Below are 24,910 nucleotides of genomic sequence, written 5' to 3' on the forward strand. Positions count from 1 at the left end.
CTTTTAACGCTGTATTCCAACCTTCTAAACTACCCTAAGCTGCTAGGGGGATATAAAAATAAACATTATAAGATCTAGGAACACTTGGAGACACAGTAGATCATGAACCAAAATACATGGAATTTATTTAGGAGAGACAATAATACGACTGGATAGAAAACAATCCAGTTATGTAATTGTGGTGACCAACAAAGTGATTATGCATAAGTGGAACACAGTGATGAAGGTTGTCTGTAAATAAAAGTCTTTAGACTGGAAATATGTGCCCAGGGAACTCATTAGTTTTCTAAAGATACCATTGCTTTCAAATCTGTTGGCTCTCATTTGAACGTGATGGTGTTGGCAAAGTATTCACTTGAAAAAAGCGTGAGCTAAATCCAGATTTCTTTTTCTCTTTTGTGGTACCCTCACGAGATTTTGTAGGCCACATAGGTTCCCCTTTCAGTCAGGATCCCTTCCATTTAAGAATTGTGACAGCTGATTTTAAAATTCAGTTGACATATAATTTTTAATTCTACAGGCTGATAAATGCAGCATACTTGTTCACTGAATATTACTTTGCCATCCAGTTAAGATGTAGATTGCAGAAAGCCATGAGTGGTGGTGACCAGCGTTAAAACAATTGAAGTTTTTATTATGCAGATTAGGGCTGGAAGTTAAGTGTCTCATGGCACATCTCTTTCTCCTTTAGCTGTTTAGCTGTTCCTTTTCCTTATTCATGATACTTATCTGTACAGGCAGCCACTTCCTGAATGGCTGCTGGCAGCCATTCAGAAAGTGACGTGTGCCCACGCAGCAGCGTGCTTGTGCGCCACTGGCCCCCAACATACCGGCAATTAGCAGGCAGCAGTCCAGCGAAGCACCAGCGAACACCACAATTAGGAAGGTATGCGGGCCCAGGCATTATTGTGCTTATGTGTCACTGGCCCTGACGTAATCAGCAGGCAGCCGTCTACCACCATGTAAAGGTACCGCCAACCGAGGGGGGGGGAGGTGTTAGGTATAATCGCTTCATAAGACGCACTTACTTTTCTACCCTCTTTTTGGGGGTGGAAAAAGTGTGTCTTATGGAGCGAAAAATACAGTGCATGATGAATTACACATTTAACTTTAAACTGAAATCTTATTTCTAGTGCAATGTGTCTAGGGTTTTGTATCTGAACCCACAAGTTGCTTGCAGAATGCTGTCGACTATCTTTTGAACGTCGCCTCCTTCTCAGGAATTGCTCCTGCCACTTCAGGATTTTTGGTTTTTTTCTGCAAGCAAGTTGCTCAGAAGTGTTTCTGATCTGCTCTGCAGTTTTATTATTTTGGGGTATTTTATTCCTACTTGTTGGGACTTCTGCCTGGAAGAAGACGCAGACTCATGCTGCTAGCAGGATCAGCCCTCATGGAAACCTAGCTAGCCAGCCTACTTTTATATTTTTTGAGCTTAAGGCTGTCCCCTGCGTAGCTGCTCACATCCCTGATTTATCAGGAGCTTGAGCGCATGACTCTTTTCAGACAGCATTACTTGTTGGTGGAGAAGAGCTTGTTTTAGTAATTTTTTGCATTGATCACTGCTTTTCATTTCAAAGATGACACTGACAACATCTGTTTCCAGAGTACCTTTGCAACTATGTAGGCCTGGCATAGAAATGTGAAGCTCTGAAGATGTCCTTCATCTCTATTTAAAATAAATGAATGCTTTGAGCTGGAATGCCTAGAAAATAGCAAGCTGCTTTCCTGAGAGAACTTCTCTTTTTGTATACGGCCTGGGGGTGAAGAGTGGCCTAGTGGTATAACTGCTGCCTCAGCACCCTGAGGTTGTGGGATCAAATCCCAGCACCGCTCCTTGTGACAGCAAGTCATTTAATTCTCCATTGCCCAGTGTACAAAATAAGTACCTGTGTGTGTGTGTGCATGTATATATATATATATATATATATGTGTGTGTGTGTGTGTGTTGTGTGTATATAAACCGCTTTGAAATGGGCGGCAAAGTGGCAGATGAAGTTTAATGTAGAAAAATGCAAAGTGATGCACCTGGGCAGGAAAAACAAGGAACACGAATATAAAATGTTAGGTGTGACTGGGAAAGAGCGAACAAGAAAGGGACCTGGGGGTACTGATAGACAGGACCCTGAAGCCGTCGGCTCAATGTGCAGCGGCGGCCAAGAAAGCAAACAGGATGTTGGGCATGATAAAGAAGGGGATCACGAGTAGATCGGCGGAGGTCATAATGCCGCTTTACAGAGCAATGGTCAGACCACAGTTGGAGTACTGTATTCAACACTGGTCTCCCTACCTAAGGAAGGATATAACCCTGCTGGAGAGGGTGCAGAGGTGAGCTACGAAGCTAGTAAAAGGTATGGAGAATCTGAGCTACAAAGAACACCTTGGAAAACTGGGATTGTTCACCCTCGAGAAGAGAAGACTTTTAAAATACTAAAAGGATTCGACAAATTAGAGCAAGAAACTCCAATGTGACACAGACAAGAGTCATGAACTGAAACTGAGGGGCAGCAGGCCCAGGACAAATCTCAGGAAGTTCTGTTTCACCCAGCGAGTAGTGGACGCTTGGAATGCCCTCCTTGATGAGGTTGTGACAGAGACCACCATTCTGGGATTCAAGGGCAAGTTGGATGCACACCTTCTTGCAAATCACATTAAGGAATATGGGTTAACAAGGTCTTCATCAGGGAACACCTAGCTTAGCCTCCGCGTGTGCAGGTTGCCGGACTAGATGGACCTAGGGTCTGATCCGGTGAAGGCATTTCTTATGTTCTTATGAATGTGTAAGTGTAACCACAAAAAGGCAGTGTACAAGTCCCATTCCCCTTCCATTCCCCTCTGTGGGAGGGTTGTGCTATTTGCTGGCACTGAGATGAACTGTGCTTCTGACAATTGAGTTACAGGAAGCAGAAGAAAAGCAGCACTTTCTCCCCCCACCCCTAGCAGCTGTAAGAAGTATGTAAGCTTCATTTCCTGCAAGTTTTTCTGTACTTGGTCTTGTTTTCATGGCAGAAAGCTAGCAATGATTTTGAGATGCAATACTATTTTCTAGTTTTTGATTTTTTGGAACCACCTTGTTCTTTCTGAGATGACTCCAACAACTTTATTTTTCATGCTGTGATCAGAAGTTAAAAATGAATATAGGCCATTCCATTGCAAGACAAGACATACCTCCCAAAGTAATCAAAAGCAATGGTTCACGGATGCTCTAAAAGCAGAAAAACAGTCTTGTAGAAGACTGCTCTTTTGCCTTTGTCTGTCCAATCTCCCAGAAGGGTTATTCCATGTCAAGTGATCAAGGGCTCCCTGCATGACCATCACGGATTTTGATAAAACTTTATGCACAAAGTCCCACATGTATCAAACGAACTTTGGTAAAGTTTTAGTTTCGCCTGTGGAATATTCGTGGAGATATAGCCATTTGTTTGACTCCATACTGCAATGACATACAGTACGACAGTGACATTCTGACAACTTTGAGACACAATATCTCACGAGCTATGTTTCCAAAAAAACTGAAACTTAGCTACCCTGCACAACTTTTGGAGCTCTATTCAATGCTACCAATAATAATTTTTGTCGAGCACTGAGTGAATGGCTGAATTACAGTAAACTTGGCCGAAAAAATTAGTGCTCCAAAAAAAGTCAAAGTTTGACATTACTTAGCTCCCACAATAATTGAGTAATAAATGCGAAATTTGGCGCATAATGTCTCAGTACAACGTTGTTTTCCAAAGTACAATTTCAACCTCCAAGCTGTTTCCATTAGTTTACAAATTAAGTGTAAAGTTGCTAATTTGTGTAAAAAGGCCAAAAATAGGGTATTTTCAGCCTGCTTTTACAGAAAAATACTTTCAGAAACTCTTTCAAATCAGTCTCATTAGAAAGAGCATATTTCAAACCCCCTAGAAAAATGGGCTTCATTTTTCAACGCAGGTTAACAATGCCCAAAAAAGGGGGACAAAGTTGGGAGATGTCACCATGGCAACGGCCTACGTTTCAACTTACAATTATGTCACTTTTCACACTGTTTTTCCCTGTTTATTTTTACTCAAGCTTTGGGTACAATTATAGTGTTCTTAATTAATGATTATTCCTAACTAGAAATTGAGGTGATAATTTTGTTGCATGCAGATCACAAATTACAACTTGTTTTCTTTTTCAGATCCACATTATTATTAATTCAGTTTAAAATGGATGCCAACGAATCGACTAATAATAATCCTTTTCTGCCAGACTGTGCCATTGGGCAAAAATTGTTGTCAAAGTGTCATGACGGCACATTTTATTCTAAAAAATGTGGGCTCATTTTTTTACATAATTTGTCAACCGATGAAAAATTGCTTATCACTCGGCGCTCTGAAGTTGAACTGATGGATAAAGACCAAATCTGCCTCCACCACAAAGCAAAGTATCTCGACAAATACGAATTAAAGCAAACATCGTGTTGTAATCCATTTGAAAAGAAAAATCACATTGTTCAAAGTGGATTGTTAAAAGTCGATCTTGCCATGTCTAATGATTTTAGAAAAGTGGCAAAAATAAATATCAAGCCAGGTCAGAAACTTTGCAGTAGGTGCAAAGCCCAATACGTTTCAATGAGTGAAGCTACTGCAGCATCTTCATCTTCAGACGATTTTGATATCTGCATCTCCGATGCAGTTGATCAAAGCTCGACTGCTTTAGGAACCTCTCCATTGAAAATTCGAAGGTTAGCTAGTAGAGATAAAGCCGGCTATGTGATACGAAAAATTGAACGTGTGCAGAATGTGATAGCCAAGAAGATTACATCTGCTGCTGGAGTTTCAGCTGAAGAAGTTGGGCCGTCTCGTCAGTCTGTAGAATGCAAGTTATATGAAGATTACACTGACCTCATTGAAGAAATGAAAACGAAAATTGCAATATCCAACAGGTCAATGAAAGTTCAATTATTGACGATGGCCCCTAAAAGTTGGTCAATAAAGGAAACAGCAATGAAGTTTGGCGTTTCAGAGCGCATGGTCAGAACAGCCCAAAAAGTAAAGAAAGAGAAAGGCATTTGTTCTATACCTGATGCAAAAATTGGCAAGTCCTTTTCAAAAGAAATTGCAAATAGAGTTCAAGATTTTTACGAAGACGATGAATTCAGCAGAATATGTCCTGGCAAAAAAGATTGCATTTCAGTCCGCCTTAATGGTTTAAAAGTACAAAAGCAAAAGCGGCTGCTGTTGTGTAATTTAAAAGAGCTGTACGTGGCGTACTGTAACAAATATGGAACTGAAATTGGTTTTTCAGGCCAGAGTGGTGTGTAACCGTTGGTGCATCAGGTGCACACTCCGTGTGTGTCTGCACGATACATCAAAATGTAAAGCTCATGCTACAAGGCGTCAATGTCAAAGAGAACTACAAAGTAGAGAATGACACGGTGAAAAAATTGGTCCCCGTCACCGCCCCGTCCCCGTCTCACCATCCCCGTCACCGCCCCGTCCCCGTCTCACCATCCCCGTCACCGCCCCGTCCCCGTCTCACCATCCTCTTCACCGCCCCGTCACCGCCACTGCCACCCCATTCACCGCCCCGTCACCGCCACTGCAACCCCATTCACCGCCCCGTCACCGTCACCGCTGCATACATAAAAGCCTCAAACGGGTACGATTTTATATACTTTTCTTTATTTACGTATAAAGGAAACATTCTTTAAAACTTTAAAACTTAGTTAAATATTAGTTAATAACTATACAAAAACAAAACACGCAGAGAAAAAATTAATTAATATAAATTCTCAAAACTGACACATTTTGATCACTAAATTTAAAATAGTTATTTTTCATACAGTTTTTCAATCACTAATCTTCCACCACCCCTGGGGCTAGCAATGCAAAAACAAACACGACATGTACTTTAAATGCTTACAATGTTAGCCTACATGGTAAGTAGACGCGGCCGCTGTACCTAATCGCGTCAAAGATCTCCCTGCCGTGATTAGCATAGTGACCGCGGCTACGGCTGCAAGTCTCCCCTCCCCCCAGCGATCACGGCAGGAGGGCACCCAACCCCTCCTGTAGACCCCCCCAACGGCCCTCCCGACAATCGCAGCAGAAGGGTACCCAACCCCTCCTGCCGGTCCTCCCAATGGCCTCCCCTAAGATCGCCGGCAGGAGGGTACCCAACCCCTCCTGCTGGACCCCCCCCCAACGAACCCTCCCACCCCGTAACCCCCTTAGTCTTACTTTCCAAGTTGGACCGGACGGCTCCTCACACGTATGGCCAGCAGGCTTGCCTCCGTCCAAATGAGGCGGGCCCGCCCCTACCCTGCCCAACCCACAGGATCCTAGGGCCTGATTGGTCTAGGCACCTAAAGCCACTCCCGCTATAGGAGGGGCCTTAGGTGCTTGGGCCAATCAGGCCCTAGGATCCTGTGGGTTAGGCAGGGGAGGGGAGGGGCGGGCCCGCCTCATTTGGACGGAGGCAGGCCTGCTGGCCAGACGAGCGAGGAGCTGTCCGGTCCAACTTGGAAAGTAAGACTAAGGGTGGTGTTTCGGGATGGCGGGGTTTGTTGGGGGAGGGTCCGGCAGGAGGGGTTGGGCACCCTCCTATTGGCGATATAGGGGGCCGTTGGGGGTGCCGGCAGGAGGGGTTGGGCACCCTCCTACCAGTGATCATAGGGGGCTGTTGGGGAGCTGGCAGGAGGGGTTGGATATCCTCCTGCTGCGATTGTCGGGGGGGCTGTTGGGGTAGGCAGGAGGGGATGGGTACCCTCCTGCCGCGATCGTTGGGGAGGGCTGGTTCTGTCGGCATGAAGGGCTGAGGGCGATCGTCGGGGGGGGGGGCGGGTTCTATTGGCAGGAAAGGTTGATCTGACAAATGAGAAGCACGGTGAAACACAGGTAAATAGCGGTTCCTAGAAGGGGGGACATTGGCCTGCGGGGACAAATCTATTCACCGTTTTTGCGGGCGGTGAAAGGATTTGTCCCTGCGTCTGCGGCGATTTGCTAATGAGGTCACCATAACCCGCAGCCAAACCGCAGCCACGCAGCGGTTCGCTGCGGGGATCGCTCCCCGTGTCATTCTCTACTACAAAGTTCTTATGGAAAAAACTGTGTGCGACCTAAATGTCAAGGACTGTATGCTACAACGATGTCAAAACTGCCCTGGTGAAGAAGCACTAACAGCATACCTGGAAGAAATATTCAAGGATTTAGATCCAGAAGAATCAATAGAATTTAAGCAATGGGTTCATGTTGACCGTGAAACATTAGAAACAAGCGTACTAACCATGGACAACTTTAGTGAAAGACTTGCAAGCAAGATTTGGAAGTTGACAAGCCACCATTTCATTTCAAAACATCAAAGTGAATATTTGAAGATGTTGAAGACAGGCTTAAAAGAAACGGAAATGATCGTTTTGATGGATTTCGCTGAAAATTACTCATTTGTTATACAGGATGCCGCCCAAGGCTTTCACTGGGAAAATTCACAAGCTACGGTACATCCTTTTGTTGCATATTACCTCAATGAAGTGGGCACATTGCAAGTTGTAAACTGTTGCATTATTTCTGATCATATGCAACATGATACGATATCTGTACACGTGTTTATTCAAAAGTTGATCGAATTTTTGGTAACTCAAACAAACATTACCAAAATATACTACTTCAGTGACGGCTCAGCTGCACAATATAAAAACTACAAGAACTTTGTGAATTTGTGCAATCACAGAAATGATTTCAACATTGAGGCTGAATGGAATTTTTTTGGAACTAGCCACGGAAAATCACCCTGCGATGGAGTTGGTGGAACAACTAAACGACTGGCTGCCCGGGCTAGCCTCCAAAGACCATCAACGGATCAAATATTGACACCAAAGGATCTATTTAACTTTTGTGACCAAAATATACACGGAGTTAAATACATTTATGTTCCAAAAGAAGAAATTGAAGAAAGCAAAAAGTTTCAAGAAGAAAGATGGCATGAAAGCAACTGTAGTGTCTATCTCAACCTCAGTCCTTCTGCACCAGCATTCTTCAAAGCAAAGCTTGCGGGTCAGTGGTTGTGGCCATTCATACTCTGATTCGTCCCTCTCTCCTTAAAGAATGACATGAAGATGGTTTCCCGCGGGGACTGGAACAGTGATGAATTTTGTCACAGTGTCATTCTCTAATATGGATTTAAAAATTGTAGAACTGTTTAAAATTTTTTTATTGTATTGTACAGGTTGAAAAACTCCTGGAACAAAATGTACTTGTTTGATCTCTGACATTATTCCTTCAAGCCAAGTACTGCAGAGAGAGACTTTATATGGATAAATTATTCATCCTCTTTATTTAAAAGAGAACACTGAGCAAAACCTTTTATGTTAATTGTGGGCATTTTTTAAAATTATGAATGACTTCTTAGAACTTTAAGATGTTTTCTTTGTGGTATGGCCAGTATACTGGGGAAGAAATTAAGAAGTCAGGTGCTTGAACCATGATGTCCTTTTTCACTAGCATTTAAGGCTAGATTTCCTAAAACATGTTACCATATGCCAACGTTAATTTGTGTTTATTCAAAAGCCCAATTTCTGCAAATAATAATAAACTTTTATTAATTTTGACAGGGGTTGCCATTCAGCAGATTACTGGAAATTGGAAAGATTACACTAAACTTAATTATACTTTTTGGTGGAATTCAGTATGTCATATCTACAAAATGGAGAGGGTGCTTGCCATGCAACAAGGAAATTATCATAAGTTTAAAAAGATTTGGGAGCCATTGATTATTTATTCTAATGATCAGACATCAGATAAAATATAGGGGGGGTGGGAGTGAGAAATACAATAATTGATAATTGTTTATTATTAATATATGGGTGGGTGGGAAGGGATTTCTTTTATATTTATACATTTTAAGGAGTATAAGTAAGATTGTCATGTGATTTGTTAAAATTTTTCTGATTGACTATTATACACTTGTTGTAATATATGAAAATGAATAAAGATTTACAAAAAAAATAAAATTTGTGTTTATTGGAGGCCTTAATTGTTTTTCAATATCACACTTTTATTTTTATTTTTGCTACTGTTTTATCATTATTCTTCCTAAACCAGCAGAATGTTTCGTTCATGTTGTACCCCCTTCCCTCTCTCATAGATAGATGTGTACATAAACAGAGGAGTTGCAAAGAACTATATGAATGGGCAGCAAAGTGGAGGATGTCCTAGGTGAAACCAAGTTTATTAATAAAAATGATTAAACATGAATTAAAACCATTGCGGCTGTTACTGGTAACACACTAGAGCAGGGGTGTCAAGTCCCTCCTTGAGGGCCGCAATCTAGTCGGGTTTTCAGGATTTCCCCAATGAATATGCATGAGATCTATTAGCATACAATGAAAGCAGTGCATGCAAATAGATCTCGTACATATTCATTGGGGAAATCCTGAAAACCTGACTGGATTGCGGCCCTCGAGGAGGGACTTTGACACTCCTGCACTAGAGGAAGGGTGGCAGGATGTTCTTCAGCTTGGAGGATGCAGTGGCTCCTTATAACTTGTATGTCTTCTCATATTCCATGAGAGCCGCTATACTCGCATTACCCCTCTCCTAAAGTCATACACTGGCTTCTTGTCCGTTTCCGAATTCAATTCAAACTCCTCTTACTGACCTACAAATGCACTCACTTGGCTGCCCCTCACTATCTCTTTTCACTTATCTCCCCCTATGTCCCCCCTCCCCCCTGTGAGCTCCGCTCGGCTGATAAGTCCCTTCTGTCTGTGTCCTTCTCTTCCTCCGTCAACTTCAGACTCCATCCCTTCTATCTTGCTGTGCCATATGCTTGGAACAAGCTGTCAGAATCCCTATGGCGGGCTCAGTTTCTGGCATTGTTCAAGGCCCAGTTAAAAGCCCACCTCTTTGAGACTGCCTTCAACTCCTAACTTCTCTCACCATGGGTTCCCCATCTTTAACCCTATATGTCTTGTCTGTCTGTCCAAGTTGGATTGTAAGCTCTTCTGAGCAGGGACTGTCTATTAAATGTCACAATGTATAGCGCTGCATATGCCTTTCAGCACTATATAAGTGATAAATAGTAGTAGTAGTAGTAATTAACCAAATGACTCTATTCTCCATGGGGCCTAAAAGCTTTCCCTAAAGGATTGATACACAGCTTTGAGTTTCTCATTTTTTTGCATCAGTTTGTCCTTGGCCTTGGTCATGGACCTTGATGAAGGCAGACAAATAGCAAAAAATAAGGACCGTGTAGGGTCATAGGTTTCTATTCATCTATACACACAAAACATATCCCTAATGAATATGCATGAGAGAGATTTGCATTTAATGGGAGGTGGGAGGCATGCAAATCTGGCTCATATATATTCATTAGGGATATCCTGAAAACTCAACTGGCTGGGAGCTCCCCCTCCCCCCCGAGAGAGGTTTGAGAGCCACTTGCCCTAGCTCAGGGGTCTGCAACCTTTAAGACATAAAGAGCCACTTGGACCCGTTTTCGAAAAGAAAAAAAACTTGGAGCCGCAAAACCATTATAAAACAAATCTAACACTGCATATATTGTTTCTTATCTTAATGCTATATACAGGATCATGCAGTTAGCTGTCAATCTGAAGAAAAAAAGGACTTTTTCACTTAACAATGTAAAATATATTTTTGCACATTAATAGCTAATTAAAATATTTAATTTAGCTGGTTAATGGGATTTTTGCTCCTGAACATCAGTGCACAGTGTCTGCACATCAGGGCTGTAAGACGTCACCTTCATTTTCACAGAGGCTTGCAAGCTGTCATCTGTGAGGCGTGATCGATGTTTGTTTTTAATACCACTGTACTGCTAAAAATCATAGATCACCACCATTACTGGGCCAATAAGCCCCCCATATAATGTGCCAGTAGCCACAGGCCCCCCTATAATATGCCAGTAGCCAATAGGAGCCCCCACAATATGCTAGTAGCCTTAGCTCCCCCCTACATTGTGCTAGGAATCATAGTCCCCCATATAATGTGCCAGTAGCCACAGGCCCCCCTATAATATGCCAGTAGCCAATAGGAGCCCCCACAATATGCTAGTAGCCATAGCTCCCCCCTACATTGTGCTAGGAGTCATAGTCCCCCCTATAATGTGCCAGAGTCCAGGCCCCCCATATAATGTGCCAGAGTCCAGGCCCCCCCTATAATTAGCCACAATAGTAGGTTTTAGCACAGGAAGTTACGCTGAATCCCGGCCAGGATTATTTCTTTTTCAGGCTGCTGCTGCCGCTGCCACACTCCCTCCCCCCCCCCCCCGAAATGACAAAAACAGCCCAATGCCCGGCGTTGGTGTCTTTGACGTCGGGGAGAGGAAGGCTGATAGGCCCGGTAGATCGGGACGGCAACACGAGTCTATCACGGAGCCCGGGATGGGCTCTGTGATCAACTCACGTTGCCTTCCTGAACTACCGGTTGATCGCAATAGACATGTTGGGCACCCCTGACTTAGAGCCATAGCGCACGAGAGAGAGTCCCACGGGGATGAAAACAGCCTACCTAAATTCTGGCGATGCAGGCATGCAGCTTACAAGTCCGGCGTTGCAGCGGGAAATAGCCATGCTGAGCAGTGAGCTCAGCACGTACACAGATGAAAGCCTTGCTTGCTGATTGGTCCGGCGGCATGGCGGGGCGGGGCCGCCGGACCAATCAGCAAGCAAGGCTTTCATCTGTGTACGTGCTGAGCTCACTGCTCAGCATGGCTATTTCCCGCCACGACGCCGGACTTGTAAGCTGCATGTCTGCATCGCCAGAATTTAGGTAAGCTGTTTTCATTCCCGTGGGAGTCCCGTGGGCCAGGGGGCGTCCCCGTGGGAGTCCCGTGGGCCAGGGGGGAACCCGCGGGATCCCCGCGATCCCCGTTCCCGTGCAGACCTCTATCACACGTCATCCTCCGCGCCTCCCATTCTTCAGGAGCGCGCCGCAGCCACTGAAAGACTCCGGCCCGCGTGACACACTATCGGAGCCGCGGCAAAGGTGAAAAAGAGCCGCATGCGGCTCTGGAGCCGCGGGTTGCCGACCCCCGCCCTAGCTGATGCATTAAACTGTAAGATATAATACTGCAGAAGCTGGAACTACTCTCCGATAGAAGTGCATTGGGCCACTTCTTTGGACGTCTGATTTTGTTGGAACCCCTAGTTCAATCCCTCCATTTTTGAATTCTCTCCACTGTTTTGTTTTTTTAATCTCATGCCAAATTTTTTATCCAATTCTGCATAATTCTTCCAAGTTACATTGTGTTGGAAAGAATAGAAAATAAAACCCTACCTCCACTGCCTCTTGCCTCATTTCATTATCAAATTGAATAGAAAATAAAACCCTACCTCCACTGCCTTTTCCCTCATTTCATTATCAAATTGAATAGAAAATAAAACCCTATCTCCACTGCCTCTTGCCTCATTTCATTATCAAATTAGAGACTTCCCTTCTCCACCCTCTATCCTTCCTTCTCTGCAGCGTTTTCAGGGCATCATCCATTTTGATCTAGTGTGTGTGTGGGGGGAGAGGGGGGGCAGGAGCAATAGCTGACTTATCCTGCCCTGGCTGGTCCATTTTCAAAACATGAGAGCCAGTTAAGGCAGCATCAAGTTCAACAAAACTACCAGTGGGCGTAGAGTACTAATGCTGGGAGTCCTGTGGACAGATAAGGAAGTATGATGATCCAAATTGCAGCAATGTAAAAGAAATATCCACCATGGAATTTGCTAGGCCACAGAACTATATCAATTTAATATATCCCACAGTAAATTTTCCTACAATAGAATAGCATGCAAATGGGAACCTAAGGGTGGAGTGACTTTGCCAGATTACAAAGAGTATCAGTTTTAGGATATCAAATAAATTGGAACTTGAACTTGAATCCTGGCTTCTGGTTTGTAGCCTGAAGCTTTAACCGCTAGGTTAAAGAATCAAGTGATTTATAGCAGATACGTATTTTGATGTATGGATGTAGATTCTCTAGTTCCCTGGTTTTCTATATCCCAAACTTTCTAAAAGTACTTGTATGATTCAGAAAGATTTTTTTAAAAAAGGTGACCATTTTTTTCCCCTCTTTTCCCTAAGCAAAAGAGCAGCAATGTCATCAACGTCAACATCCCCAGTTCCCGGTCAGACCACTTCATCGCCAGCACTGGCTCTGTCTCCTCAGGCACCTGAATCACCAGGGACACTTAGGCCACAAGCTGGCCATAGGTCGAGGGAGCGATCTCAGTCACCCTTGAGAGGACACCTGATTCCAAGCCCCCTTCCAACCAGACGCAGCAGGACATTTTCTGCGTAAGTTTGACAGAAATGCACTTCACCAAAATTATGATCATTTTAGCACTGTCACTGTTCTTTCACCTCTAAACACTTGAAATAGTCAATAAATATTGCTTATTTTAACCAGCAATAAATGAAAGGGTGGATTTTATGTTTTTATGGTTTTGCATAAAGCTGGGGATTTTTTTTATTTTGTTTTACATAAAAATCACATGTTAAATCTTTTTGAACTTAATAATAAACCAAGGTAACCTAAAACAGAAAAAATGGCACATGTGAAACACCAGACAGTGGAGCATTGATGGTACCTGGCATTAACTGACACTACAACGGGATTTGAAATTTTTATTTTGAATAACGGGGAAGTCATCAATGTGGGTTGACAAATGGGTTTTTATCCTCCTTGACTGCAAAGTCTGTCAGACGAAGATTGTTCAGTTGTTTAGAGTCCATGCCTTTGCTGTTTTAGTCAGGATCTTCCGTGCTTGGAGATTCAGCATCTCAGCTTGGTGGGGCTCGACCAGACATGGGCAACTCTGGTCCTCGAGGGCCGGAATCCAATTGGGTTTTCAGGATTTCCCCAGTGAATATGCATGAGATCTATTTGCATGCACTGCTTTCAATGCATATTCATTGGGGAAATCCTGAAAACCCAATTGGATTCCGGCCCTCGAGGACCGGAGTTGCCGACCGTAATCAGGTGGCAGCCCTGGACCTTGCAATATCAAGGCTGGATTACTGCAATTAATTATATAAAGGTATCTCACAGAAAGAACTGAGAAGATTACAAATAATTCAAAATATGGCAGCAAAAATTATCACAAATTCAAAAAAAATTTGACCATGTGACACCCCTTCTGAAAAATGCACACTGGCTTTCAATGTTTTATAGAATCACATATAAAGTAGCACTGATAATTTTCAGAATCCTGCTATCAAATTCACCAGTATTTCTCGATCACCTCCTTATACCATACACTCCATCCAGGACATTACGATCAATAGAACACCATCTTCTTTCCATTTCCTAATCTAATCCTTAGGTTTGTATACCACATCATCTCCACATTCGTAGAGCTCGACGCGGTTTACAGTAGGAGAAATAAGAAGGAACTACAACAGAGGGTTAGAGGTAGAAGTGTGAAGAAAATTTAGAGGACTTGGGATGCCAAGATATAAGAGTTTCCTTGATTCCTAAGTTGGAGGGAGACTTATATATTTTGAGAAAAGCCAGGTTTTCAGATGTTTGCGGAAAATTTGGAGAGAGCTCAAGTTCCGAAGAGGGGAGGTAAGGTTGTTCCAGAGCTCAGTGATTTTGAAGTGGAGGGAGGTCCCTAACTTTCCTGTGTGGGAAATGCCTTTTAGCGAGGGGAAGGATAGTTTTAATTTGTGGGAGGATCTGGTGCTATTAGGGTTTGAGGAATTCCAAGAAAGAGGGATAAAGGGAGGGAGGATACCATATAGGATTTTGAAAGTTAAACAGGCGCATTTATAGTGGACCCTGGCGATTGTCGGAAGCCAGTGGAGTTGGCCAGGAGCGGGGAGACATGGTCAAATTTACTTTTAGCGAAGATGAGCTTGGCTGCAGCATTCTGCTATTTTTTTAAGTTACAGCACCACAGCTCTGTAATGCTCTACCAGGTTACTTGCATAACGAAATATCATTGGACAGATTCAAAGGCTCCCTAAAAAGCTTCCTGTATAAGGATGCCTTTGAAACCTAGACTCGAGGATCATAAATTTTTATTGTCTACATTTCTTTTTTTCGTGTCCTTGAAATTTAGACTCGGTCCAAGACTTTGTTATCGACTTTAATTCATTTTTCTGCATACAGTACTCCCCTGGTCATTCGCGGTATTTTCCGACCGCGAATGACCAGGTCCGTGAGAGGCTGCAACCGTGAATGACCGGGTAGGAGAGGGCAGCTGGAGCACCTGCGAGTGAAGGAAGTCACTCGCGGTATGACCCGACCGCCTCTTCCTGCACTAAAGTCGGGCTTCACCAATCAGGAGCTGCTTTGACGTACTCCGGCTGCTCTCCCCTGCCTTTCCAGCTGCCCTCTCCAGTCTTCCCCACTGCTCTGCAGGGAATCATTACAGGGTCCCTCCAGGAATTAAAGCTGGAGCCACCCCAGACTTCTGCCATGCAGTGCTCGCTTGTGAACAGCAAAAATGTGCAGGTGACGTTCTTTCCCTTGCATCCAGACATTACCAGGATGCTAACTAAACTGAAACTTAGATTTTTAGACTGGGTCATCACCAATTGGAGCTCAACTCGGTTAACAATAAAGAAAAATAATACAAAAGGAAAAACAAGCTAAAGAAAAGACTGATGACTAATTTCCAAGGCTAGACTCAAATAGAGCACTGATCTTTGATCTAAGGGCCACCGCCTGAGCGGACTGCTGGGTACGATGGACCACTGGTCTGACCCAGCAGCGGCAAATCTTATGTTCCAAAATGTTTGGCAAACAAGATTGTCTTTTAAAGTTTTCTGGAATGATAAAAAGGGACTTAAGTTTCTTAGTGAGAGCGGCAGGTTATTCCAAAGCTCCGTCAATTTAAAAGAGAGAGAGAGTGACTACATTTTCTGAAAGATTTAAATTTATCCTTAAGAGAAGGAAAAGAAAGTTTCAGTTTTTGAGAGCTTCTTGCAAGATGAGATCTGTATACATTCCACTCTAAGGGAACAAGAGTAACTGACCACGGGGAGGTCTCTGAGGGGTCCCTGAGGGTATCCAAGTCTGACAAAGCTCTACTTGATAGAGGTCGAGTCCCAGGAGCTGTTCAATATGCCAAAGGTGGATTCCCTACTTGCTCTAACCGATTTAGTGTGTGCCAACGGCTAAGATGCCCGTAGAAATATAATGAGCATCTTAGCCATCCATTAGTTTGTGTTAAATTGGTTAGCACCCCTTGATGATTCCACCCCCTTCCCAAGTGTGTGTTCTTTTTTTAGGTCAATAATTTATTTCCTAGGCTTTGTTAGATGCATAGTGTCTAAGGGCTAGATTCACTAAGCAAACCGATCGTGTACCGATCGGTTTGCGACCCCTTTACGACCCGATTTCCCTCCGACCCGATTCACTAAGCTGTGTCCCAATCATCCTCCGATCCGTGCATGCAAATGAGGGAGAACAGCATTGAAATGATGGCAGGCAGCGATTCACAAACAAAAACCCTGCAACACCAACTGGGCTGGCGGATCACAAACAAGCGACTGCTGGGGACCAGTTGTTCACAGCTTTCTGACTGCCATCTCCTGCTGTGCCTGCTGTCTTTCCAGCTCTCTGCCCCTGACTCTCCTGCTCTTTCTGCCGCCCTGCTCTGCCCCAAATCTGCTCTCCTGCCTGCCCTGAATCTCTCCTGCCCTTCCCTGCACTACGAGCCCGTAGTTTTAACCCGTGGGTTTAAACCATGGGCTCGCAAAGAGTAAAAGCAAAAAAATAAAAGTGAAAAAAAAGGTTGCTGCTCTTAAGCATGCGCAGACCATCTACAGATGGTCGCTACAGAGCGATCCCGACAGTCGGATGGGGGCATGATTCCGATCGTCCTTATTTGCATGAAGGCGATTCGGGAATCAGCCCCCCGGACACAGATCGGATCAGATCTGATCCATGCCTTTTGTGAATCTAGCCCTAAATCCCGAAGGGATGTGTTTTTCTGTGGGAGGGAGAAGGTGGGAAGGGCACTGTAGGTTTTGATTCCAGCACCTTTGTGCTGCTTTTCATATAAACTAGGTAGACACTCTTCTGCTCCTCCTGAGATGAGCTTTCTCTCAGTGTAAATGTCAGATATAAATAATGAGCTGTATCCTTTCACACTTAACTGGAGGGGTTTTTTTTCCCACCTCCAGCCTTTACGTCAGGGACCATTTGATTCTCATGAAAGTTTAATGGCTTCCTATTGTTGAATGCCCATATGAGGGTCTGACTTTTCCTGCTCAGGATGTGCTAAGGATGAGGTAGCTGCCCCTTATTCATTGCATTAAAATACAATTTTAATACAAACAGTAGCAGAAAGCGTTCAGTCATAACCTTCTCTTTGACAAACAGGGCTATTAATCGAACCTTTTTTGTAATTTTCCTGCAGTAATTGCTGCATGCAAACCGACCTGTAATCATTACAATTGAATTTTAACAGTTAAGAAAAGTTGTGCAGGTTTTTACCTGGGGTTTTTTTTTTTTTTTTTAAGATCCATTTGTACAAATTATGTTTTGGAAGTGCCGCTTTAAATGTTTCTAATCCTCTTCCAGGCTATATCTTCCAGCAAGCATAATATGGAAAGTCTTCATCTTTAAGAGCTTTTTCATAGAAAAAAAAATGAAGGCGGATTAAGACCATATTGTCTGTCTATTTGCCTATCTGTACTCTCCCTTAGAGATCCAGTGGTACTTCTCTCAAGCTCTCATGAAATTAGATACATTTTTTGTTTCCGTTTCCACCTCCATCGGGAGGCCATGCCATGCATTTACCACCCTTTCTGTGAAAAATTATTTTTGGAGGTTCCTTCTTGGTCTGCCCTCTTTCAGAGATCCTATCATTGTTGAAGCCTTTCACCTCTAGTACACTAGTTCAAATCCAGCTAAGTTCAGTGAAAAGGTGGCATGTGCAAAATAGGGCAGACTCTGGAGTGGGTGGTGTCTGGAGCAAGGGCTGCCTCCCCATACATAGGGTGCAGGATGGGTCTGTCAGGGTCTTTATGGGTGTTCAGGACAATGGGGGCAGGTTGGGTTGGCAGGGGTTCATGCACTGCTTCTAGTTTCCGTGCATACTTGCTCCCAATGATGCTTCTTGTAAGGTATATTCCAGGCAACAGCCCTGCTTACTCTGCCCTAACTCCAGCACTAGTGTCGCTCCAGCTGCTTAGCTGAAGCCTAGGCATCATAGCTTCTTTCAGATCCTATGAATGTATGAAATCTAGTGCACACCTTATCGCTGACTTGTGACATAAGGCTAGATTCACTAAACTTACTGACCCGATTCACTAAACTGTTGCCCGATCAATCTCCTATCCAATCCAACCCATGAAAATTAGTAAAACCCCCATGCAAAATAGCCAAACGATTGATTCACTAACAATTGCTTGGCTATTTTGAATCAGGTTTTACTATCCTAAAACCTGACTGCTGCAGACCTGGGTTGCTGTATGAGCAGCGCGAGTAGGATGTTTATTTATGTCATGTTAAATCATACATGCATTGGCTACATTAGTTTGTAATAAAAATTTTGGGGGGAATATTCTATACTTTATTATCCATAGGGACCCCCTTTTTTCATCAAATGGTAACTGTTACCGACAGGTCTGCCTGGAGTTTTTGGGGTTTTTTTTTTTTAAGGCACTGATATTTTGCGTGTATTACATGTACACGCAAAATATCAGGCCTGTGGGAAAAAAAAGCCTCCGCCCACACGACAAAGTGCTCCCATGCCAACCCCCCCCCAATGCGCACCAAAATGGCAGGAGAGATGCTGACTCCCTTCTGCCATCAGCCCTGACCGCTGGCCGAACAGCTTCCATGCTGAACCCCCACAACGCCCCCAAACAGTCTCCGTGCTGAAACCCCTGCACGCGCCAAACCACCGCATTGCCCCCTGCCCTCCCCGGCTCATTATTAGTTGGAAGCCGGGAGGAACTGCAAAACCTCCTGCTCCAATACACGGCCCCGACGCCGCTGGACCTTAGGCCCTGCCCCGGTGCATCATGTGTTGCACAGGGAGGGGCCTAATGCCCTGATTGGCTCAGACACCCTGACAGCAATGACAGGAGGCTGCTTTTCCTGTCACTACTGTTAGGGTTCTCCCCGACTCAATTGCTCACTAAGCAATTGAGTCAGGAGTTTGCATGCAAATGATTTGCACGGAGGTGCAAATCATTTTTATGCAAAAGGATAGTAAATCAATCGCTGTTTTAAAATCGTCTAAAAGCGATTGAATCGCTATCTTTTAGTGAATCTGGACCATAAATATGAGAGAGAGAGAGAATAATACGGTGACGGAATTCATTACTATTTCTGTCCCTGCGAATAACCGAGGGAAACCATCCCATGTCATTTTTTAGTGTCTATCTCAACCGCAGTCCTTCTCGACCAGCATTCTTTAATGCAAGGCTTGAGGGTCAGTGGTTGTGCCCATTCATACGCTGATTCTTCCCTCTCTCCTTAAAGAATGATGGGGATGATTTCCCGTGGTTATCCATGGGAACGGTGATGAATTCTGTCACCTTGTCATTCTCTACTCATGGTGTAACAAAGCCATTTTGATTTTTTGGGATTGAGCTCCCATTAAATATGATCTAAGGATTTCCTGGCGAGGCTGTGTTATTCGCAGAAATGGACCAGGTTTTCCACCTGGTGTTCGTCTTTTCACCTGGATCCGGTGTCGGTTCCGGTGTCTTCGGTTTTGGACTATTTATTCCATCTGTCGCACTCTGGCCTGAAAACCACTTCGGTGCGTGTTCATCTTAGTGCTATTTCTGCCTTCCATCAACATCTGGATGGACGTTCTCTGTCGCTCCATCCTTTGGTGACACGCTTCATGAAAGGGTTACTCAGGGTTTGTCCCCCTCTTAAGCCTCCTTCAGTCGTGTGGAATTTAAATGTGGTTTTGGCTCAACTGATGAAACCCCCTTTTGAGCCACTCAACAAGTCTCTCTTGAAATTTCTGACTTGGAAGGTGGTGTTTCTGATTGCCCTCACCTCCGCTAGGCGGATTGGCGAGTTGCAAGCCTTGGTTGCGGACCCTCCTTTCACTGTCTTTCATCATGACAAGGTGGTTCTCCGTACCCATCCTAAGTTTTTACCTAAAGTTGTTTCTGATTTCCACCTCAATCAGTCCATTGTCCTTCCGGTATTCTTCCCTAAGCCCCACTCCCATCCTGGCGAGACGGCGCTTCACACGCTTGACTGTAAAAGGGCGTTGGCTTATTACCTTCAACGCACCAGGTCTCATCGGAAGGTTCCTCAATTGTTTTTGTCCTTCGATCCTAATCGATTAGGGCATCCGGTTTCCAAGCGCACTCTGTCTAACTGGTTGGCTGCTTGCATTTCTTTTTGCTATGCTCAGGCTGGACTTCCGCCCCCGGGTCGAGTCACGGGGCATAAGGTCCGAGCGATGGCAGCTTCGGTGGCTTTCCTCCGATCCACTCCTATGGAGGACATATGTAAAGCTGCCACTTGGTCTTCGGTTCATACGTTCACCTCTCATTACTGTCTGGACACTTTATCCAGGAGTGACGGCCGGTTTGGCCAGTCAGTTTTGCAAAATCTGTTTTCCTAAATTGCCATCCTCCCACCTGCCCTTTTTTTGGTTGGCTTGGAGGTCATGTGAGAATATCATGCCTGCTTGTCCTGGGATAAAGCACAGTTACTTACCGTAACAGGTGTTATCCAGGGACAGCAGGCATATATTCTCACAACCCGCCCGCCTCCCCGGGGATGGCTTCTTTGCTAGTTATGGAACTGAGGACCACGAGGTGGGATGCGCCCTCTAGTGGGCGAGAAGGCATGCACGTGCGTGGTGCAGTGTGCAAACTTGAAACTTCTAGCAAGTTTGCTTGAAAAGCTGTCCGCGCTGGGGCTCCGTAGATGACGTCACCCACATGTAAGAATATATGCCTGCTGTCCCTGGATAACACCTGTTACGGTAAGTAACTGTGCTTTTTAGACACATCCTTTTCTTGAAGTAGAAGTTCACATTGTGCATATCACGCTCGTGTATATCCCTGATGGATGGCTTTTTCAGGATAACCCCTATCCCTAAAACGTTGTTCCATTTCACTTGCCACAGTTTTGAATTCTTGTAGGGTAAATGATACCCTACGTGCTCTTAGAAACTGGCTCACCGGGAGATTGTATTTTAGTCGGTAGGGGTGAAAGCTGGTAAAATGCAATAATGTATTGCGAGCTACTGGTTTCCTATAAACAGAGTGGTGTTGATCTGATTTTGAGTTTTACTAATCAGGAAATCCAAAAAATTCTATTTTATCTTTCTCAAAAGTGGCTGTAAACTGTAAATTCTGATCCCTTGTATTGATTCATTGAATATACGTTTCAAGTTCTTTTGTGCCATTCCATAGGAAGAAAATATCATCAAGAAAACGTTTCCACAGGGGTATATGATTTTCATACTGTTCCGATGGATAAATTTCTTGACCCTAGCATTTCAAGCTGGTAGGCAACAATCTTGGTTAGGTAAATGTATTCAGCAAGCTAGGTTATCCTATTGCTGTTTTCGGAAATTAATTAAGACCACTTTGTTCGATGTTTATTACTTAATGAGTTTTATTATTCAAATTCTATTTTACAGATATTTGTATTTTTTTACTGCATTACTGTATTTCACTGATTGTCCAGCTCTTTTTAGTGTAAACCACCTAGAACTTTTGGTTATGGCGGTATAAAAGAATAAAGTTGTTGTTGTTATTATTATTCAGGGAAGACTCTTGTTTGTTTTTTAGAATTGTGGATGTAGCTGTTTTTGCACCATATCATTTCTGTTCAGAAACACTTAATTGTATTTGCATTGCTCTTTTTCTCTTGCATGTATTCTTTCACTGTTTCCAGGAGCAATAGGGTTTTATCTCTTCTTGCTAAGACGAAAATTCTTCTTTTGGGTCAGTTTGTCAGTTGATTGTCAGAAACATAAGTGTGGCCTGTTTGAGATGCCTCTCCTGCTTCCTCCACTACTATCTCTCAAGATTACGTATTTCTAGAATACATCAGTGGCTGACTTCTGCTTCATGTTTTGTCATCTATCTTGGGATTTTCTTCATTTAGGTATTTTCAACTATGATAGACCCTTCAGCATTTGGGTGAAGTTGAAATGACTATTATCCCAGGACAAGCAGGCATGATATTCTCACATGTGGGTGACGTCATCTACGGAGCCCCGATGCGGAAGCATTTTCAGGCAAACTTGATTGAAGATTTAAGTTTGCTCTGCTGCTCCACGCATGCGTGCCTTCCTGCTCCACTAGGAGGCGCATCCCCTCGTGGTCTCCAGTTCAAAATTTTCCGCTGAGCCTAGAAGTCGTGGTTTTTTCAGGCTCTGCCCCAACTGCCTTCTAGCACCGCGATTTTTTCTTGTTTTTCTCGATTTAGTCGCTGTGCGCGAGTTTTTTCTTGTTTCAACTGTTCCTGCTTCGTTTTTCACCGACCCGGAGGCTTCCGGGTCCCCGTGGCCGCGTGGCTATTCGAGCCGCGGCCACTTTCGATTCTATGTCCCGGCCTTTGACCGGCTTTAAAAAGTGCTCCCGGTGCGAGCGGCTTCTTTCCATCACAGACCCGCATCGCCGGTGCAACCTCTGCCTGGGGGCCGCTCATCCAACCGACTCCTGCCCCCAGTTCGCTACTTTCCAGAACTGGGCCCTCCGTCGAAGGAAAGCCCGCATGGCGGATCTTTTCGCCCCGGACCAACCCTCTACCTCGGCCCCGAATACCTCGGCATCGCCTCGAGACTCGAACCCGAAGTCCTCGGGACAACAGAAAACCTCGGCTCCGGGTAAGTCCCCTCTTCAGGTTCTGTACCAGCAAAGAAACCGACCTCGGGGACACCGGCGACGCATAGCGGAAGTCCCATGCTTACAGCCCCGGCGAAGCCCTCCAAGCCTTCGGGCCGTGCCTCCACCACACGGGAATACTCTGATACGAGGTCGCCCCCGGTGGAGTGCACCGAGGCAGTGGACATGCCCTCGATGCTGTCCGTGCCCGTCTTCCAGGACCTACTCCGAGCGATGATCTCGTCGGAGCTGTCCGCTGCAATGGCCCATTTGCAACCGGCCTCGACCTCGACCCCGCATGTACCAGACCAGCCTGAGCCTCGCGTCGAGCCACCTCGAAGAAAAGCGCGCAAGCTTCGCCGCATTCCATCCTCCTCGGACTCCTCACCGAGGCACCCGAGGCGCTCTCCCTCCACAGACCGCTGCGGTGCAAAACGTCGTGCTAAAACGACAGAAACCTCAAACCACCGTACCTCCAAGAAGGCCCGGGGTTTCCCCACTCTACGAGGCCGTTCACCTACACCTCGTACGGGACCGCTAAGGGTGGCTGAGTTATCACTCTCTAACCCGCGCATCCTCCGAACTCCCCCTCGGCCCGGGACTCCGACCCGAGTTTGCAGGTCTTCACCGAGGGAGTCCGGGTCGACGTCACCGATTCGACATCGATCGGTACCTCAAACCCCGACATCGTCTCCGAGGGGCTCCTAGAGATGTCGGAGATCTACGACCCTGGAACACTTTCACAGTACTTCCCCGGTCTCGGAGCGTGGATCGGAGCAGGAACCTCGATACTCGAGGGAAGCCTCCCCATCCTTCTCCACCCGACGGAGGTCTCGTTCACCGACCCCGCACGGGGCCTCAGGAACATCTCGCCCATCCTTCACTCGCTTTGTCCAGGACATAGGGCCACGCTTTGGACTTAGACCTCCAGTCCGACTCCAGATACTCTAAGGAATACCTAGCGGAGCTGGATATGCCATCACTGCCCAGAGAGTCCCTCCGCTTACCGCCTAACCCTGGTACTCCAACAGGCCTTCTTCAGGAACCTGGAGACCCCCTACATGGTCACAGCCGTACCCTCCAAAATGGAGGCCAAGTACCGCACAGTACCCTACCCAGGATTCGAACAACCACAGCTCTCCCACCAGTCGCTGCTAGTAGAATCCTCCTTGAAAAAGGCCCATCCATCCCGGGTCTCAGCCACGGTCCCCCCAGGCCGAGAAGGCCGAACCCTAGACAAGTTCGGCAGGAGACTATATCAAAATGCCATGATAGGCCTCTAGGGTGCAAAGCTACACTTTCACCTTCACATCCTACCTCAAACACCTCATTGGACTATTGAGAGCCTTTGAGACTGACCTGCCGGCCTCCCGCCAAGGAGCGTTTGGCCTGCTTCTAGAGTCCCTCTCCAACCTGCGCCTCCATCTATTCCACGCGGCCTACGATGGCTTCGAACTCTCCTCCAGAGAGGCAGCCTTTGCTATCGCCATGCGCCGACTAGCTTGGCTGCGCCTGGTCGACATGGACCCCAACTTACAGGAACGGTTGGCTAACCTACCCTGCGTGGGAAAAGAGCTGTTCGATGACACGATCGAGGCGGCTACAAAACGCTTCTCTGAACACGAACGCTCATTTGCCTCCCTCGTCCGGCAAAAACCTAAACCCGCCCACGCCCAGGCTGTTCAGGGCCCCTCCACGCTGCTACCCACAAAAATCCACCCCTCCCTTCTCGCGTCCTCCACCCAGGCGTCCGCAAGCCCACCACTGGGCCATGCCCAAGTCCCAACCGCCTGCGACTTCCAAACCATCCCCGTCCTTTTGACGGGAGTCGCGGAAGGGGGCGGGCCCCCTCCGCCATAGTCCCAGGCCCCCTTCCTATCGGGGGCCGCCTCAAAGCCTTTTACCCTCGCTGGGAACAAGTCACGTCGGACGCATGGGTCCTTGGCGTGATCTCATCAGGATACTATCTCAACTTTCGGGCCATTCCTCCAGACAACCCCCCAGGGAATTGCCCACCCAACCGGACACAGCTACCCCTGCTCCTCTCCGAGGCTCGAGATCTGCTTCGCCTCAGGGCAGTGGAGGAGGTTCCCCCCGACCAATGGGGGAAGGGCTTCTACTCCCGTTACTTCCTGGTACCGAAAAAAACGGGAGACCTACGC

General features: G+C 45.6%; 1 protein-coding gene across 3 annotated transcripts in view; it reads left to right on the plus strand.

Moving 5' to 3' along the window:
• The window catches only part of CARHSP1 (calcium regulated heat stable protein 1), a 44,795-nt gene that overhangs the window by 13,789 nt on the left and 6,096 nt on the right, over window positions 1-24,910 (plus strand). For all 3 annotated transcript variants that reach the window (XM_033915139.1, XM_033915138.1, XM_033915137.1), the window contains exon 2: window positions 13,053-13,265. In XM_033915139.1, the coding sequence (XP_033771030.1) occupies window positions 13,066-13,265 (200 nt within the window). In that variant the 5' untranslated portion in view covers window positions 13,053-13,065. The remainder of the gene's footprint in view (window positions 1-13,052; window positions 13,266-24,910) is intronic.

Source organism: Geotrypetes seraphini, chromosome 11 (genome assembly GCF_902459505.1).
Source record: "Geotrypetes seraphini chromosome 11, aGeoSer1.1, whole genome shotgun sequence".
Classification (NCBI taxonomy): Eukaryota; Metazoa; Chordata; class Amphibia; order Gymnophiona; family Dermophiidae; genus Geotrypetes; species Geotrypetes seraphini.